Source organism: Mastacembelus armatus, chromosome 21 (assembly GCF_900324485.2).
Source record: "Mastacembelus armatus chromosome 21, fMasArm1.2, whole genome shotgun sequence".
In the NCBI taxonomy this organism is placed as follows: domain Eukaryota; kingdom Metazoa; phylum Chordata; class Actinopteri; order Synbranchiformes; family Mastacembelidae; genus Mastacembelus; species Mastacembelus armatus.
Window position 1 is genome coordinate 26,881,267 of NC_046653.1, and position 3,276 is coordinate 26,884,542.

At 36.3% G+C, this 3,276-nt stretch overlaps 1 protein-coding gene across 1 annotated transcript; it reads left to right on the forward strand.

Annotated features, from left to right (window-relative positions):
- Positions 1-1,661: 1,661 nt before the first annotated feature.
- Positions 1,662-2,603, forward strand: LOC113123204 (olfactory receptor 11H2-like). The gene has a single exon (XM_026295025.1). The coding sequence runs from the start codon at positions 1,677-1,679 to the stop codon at positions 2,601-2,603; it is 927 nt and encodes a 308-aa protein (XP_026150810.1). The 5' UTR covers positions 1,662-1,676.
- Positions 2,604-3,276: the final 673 nt, after the last annotated feature.

Sequence of the window (3,276 nt, forward strand, 5' to 3'; positions counted from 1 at the left end):
TGCCACTGTTGGTTGGTCTGTCAACAGTTAGTGCTATCAGTGCTAAAACACTGGATGGCTTAATTAAGAATCTAACTTTATCTACCTGCTGTTTGATGACCCTACTAGCCAGATTCCTAATAAATGTTCTCAGTTACATAAAACTCTGTTTTCTCTGATTTCAACTAGTTTTGTGAAAACAGCTGGTCACACACAACAGAGAGGACTACTTTGGCTAGTGGATGTTGATGTTGTTGTTGTTGTTGATGAGACACAGGCTCAAGTAACAGAGATCTAATGATGTTACTTCAGATCTCCAGAGGTTAATGAAGTTTTTTGCAGGACAGTTTCAGCTGAGGTGGGAAGTTTAATGAGATCCATGGAGAGTAAAGCAATCTAATAAAAACTTTCCACAACTTCAAACACTTCATTATGTGGATGTAGCAGATCAACACACAAGTGCATTTCAAGGTCAGTAGTTTGTGAATGAATAAGATGTTTTAATACAGGTTAGATGTTGGTTTCACAATAATGAGACTTCTTTTTTCCCCATTTTCTTTTTTTCAGTGGTTATATAATTTCCCTGCTTTACTATAGAACATTAGGTTTAAATTAATGGATTATGATTTTAATGCTACACACATAATTCTTGATGGATATATGGAAGTTAACAAATACAGATTTGTTTATTTTGTGATCATGTTTACGTTATATCTTCTTATACTTTGCAGTAATTCTTCTATTGTGTGTCTTATCTGGATTCACAAAAACCTCCATGAGCCTAGGTACATTTTCATTGCAGCTTTGTTACTGAACTCTGTTCTTTACAGCACAACAGTTTATCCAAAGCTGCTGATTGACTTCTTATCTGAAAAACAGATCATTTCATATTCAGCCTGTCTTGTTCAATTTTTTACAAATTACTCTTTAGGCAGTGCTGAGTTTTTACTGTTGGCAGCCATGGCCTATGACAGGTATGTGTCTATATGTAAACTATACATATGAAACTATACTTTAAAAGGAATATTTTGTCTGTCTTCTATTGTGATGGTAACTGGATCCTGTTGTGGGGAGTTTCTGTGGTCTGCTCTTAGGTCCTGCAGGCAGTGGGCAGTGGTGTGCTTCTTCTTCTGTGGACTCTGTTCTTGTTATTGCTGGGAGCACACCTTGGACGTAGAATATGACATTTATCTTTTTGGTCTGTGCCTCTTATGTCCTTAGCCTAGTTTCCAATACTGTGAGCCTCTGTTTAGTAGAGCTTAGGGCCTGAGATAGTCAAAACTCAATGCTGTCTACCACAGGACCTCTAGAGACCCTGATCTGCATTCAACTGTGGTGTAACAGGAATGAGAGCTGGTTGTCAGTGGAGGTAAAGATTGAAGTTTGTTTAAATATTTGGAAATAATTTTAGAATAACGTTTGTGGACTAGAACAGCTGATATTGTGACTTGGAAAGTTTGCATAATAGAGCACATGTCCAAATGAAAAAGATCAAACGATGTGTAACTAATGATGCCTAAGACACTTCCGGCCCCCAGGGTCTCTTCACAAGTGAATATCTAATTTGATAGAGGGTTAATGAGATCAGTGGAGGCTGAAGCAATCTTATAAAAACTTTCCACACCTTCAATGACTTCACTCTGAATGTCTGTTTTATTATTTCATTTTTCTATTTTCTTTACTATTGGACAATAATAATGGAGAATGAACTCAATGTAACATACATAACTCTTGATGGGTATGTAGAAGTGCAAAAATACAAATATCTATATTTTTTTTGCATGTTTACAGTTTATATTCTAATAATCTGCAGTAATTCTACTATTGTGTACCTGATCTGGAAACACAGAGACCTCCATGAGCCTATGTACATTTTCATTGCAGCTTTGTTACTGAACTCTGTTCTTTACAGCACTAATATCTACCCAAAGCTACTGATCGACTTTTTATCTGAACAACAGATCATATCATATCAGGCCTGTCTGGTTCAGTTTTACATCTGTTATTCTTTAGGTGGTTCAGAGTTTTTACTGTTGGCAGCCATGTCCTATGACAGGTATGTGTCTATATGTAAACCTCTACACTACCCAACTATCATGAGGAAAAGCACAGTGAGTATTTTCCTGGTTTTAGCTTGGCTTGTACCTGCATGTAATGTTGCAGTCCCAACGATACTGAGTGCTGATATGAAACTGTGCAATTTTTTTTTAAATGGAATATTTTGTAATAATTCTATTTACAGTCTCCACTGTGTGAGCTCAAAAGCACGATCTATATTTGGTTCAGTTGCACTGACAATCTCTGCACTTCTTCCTCTGCTCTTCATACTTTTTACATACACCAGGATATTTATTATATCATATCGAAGTGGTAGAAAAGTCAGAAACAAAGCTGCTCAGACCGTTTTACCTCACCTGTTGGTTTTACTGAGCTTCTCTTGTTTCTCTGCATATGATGTCACTATAATTAGACTGGGATCTGATTTTCCAAAAATTGTGCGTTTAATAATGACGCTGCAAGTGATTTTGTATCATCCTCTATTTAACCCAATCATATATGGACTAAAAATGAAAGAAATCTCCAAACATCTCAAGATGTTTTTCTGTCAATTCAAAGTGATCTAATGTCTTAAGAGTGAAACTGATCATTTCTTCAGTAATAATGTAGAGCTGTGTTTTGAATTTTGGGAGGTATTTCATATAAAGATTTGTTTCCAATCTGCAAAGATCCTTTTTTTCTCACTGTCCAGAAACAGTCCGGAGTGTTTACAATCTGAATACTGTAATGACAAATCAGTGACATTAAAAAGACATAATTTCTCCTGTTAAGATTGTTTTTTTTACCGGTTTGCTTCCAGGTGGGACAGAGACTGCTAAGCCACTTCTTAAATTTAGAATTAGAAAGAACAGAAACCGCTACCATGAAACCTCCATGATGGGTTTACACCAAGACCACATATAACCTGTAATGGTATAATAGACATTATTTGGACACAAAGGCACTTTTCATCTGAGATGTAGAAGAAAAGGTTACAAGATTTGAAATTATGTAAGAACCACCTTCCATACTGTCAGCGTGTCCGTTTATTGGAAATTAGCAGAGGAGAAATTCTTTTGGTTCACACACAAATCTTAATTGAAATTCCAAACTCTTGTACAAGGACCCCTTCCTGGTCAGAAAATCGCAGTCTGCATGCAGGAAAGAGATGCAAAACAAAGGAAAACATGACATTATATGTTAGCCAAAAATCACATCTTATTAGTTAACTACAGGTGGGGAATGTCCCGGTGTAGACTT

Bases quoted from the DNA above. Each gene is read 5' to 3' on its own strand.
- LOC113123204 (XM_026295025.1), top strand. From the start codon at position 1,677: ATGGAGAATGAACTCAATGTAACATACATAACTCTTGATGGGTATGTA.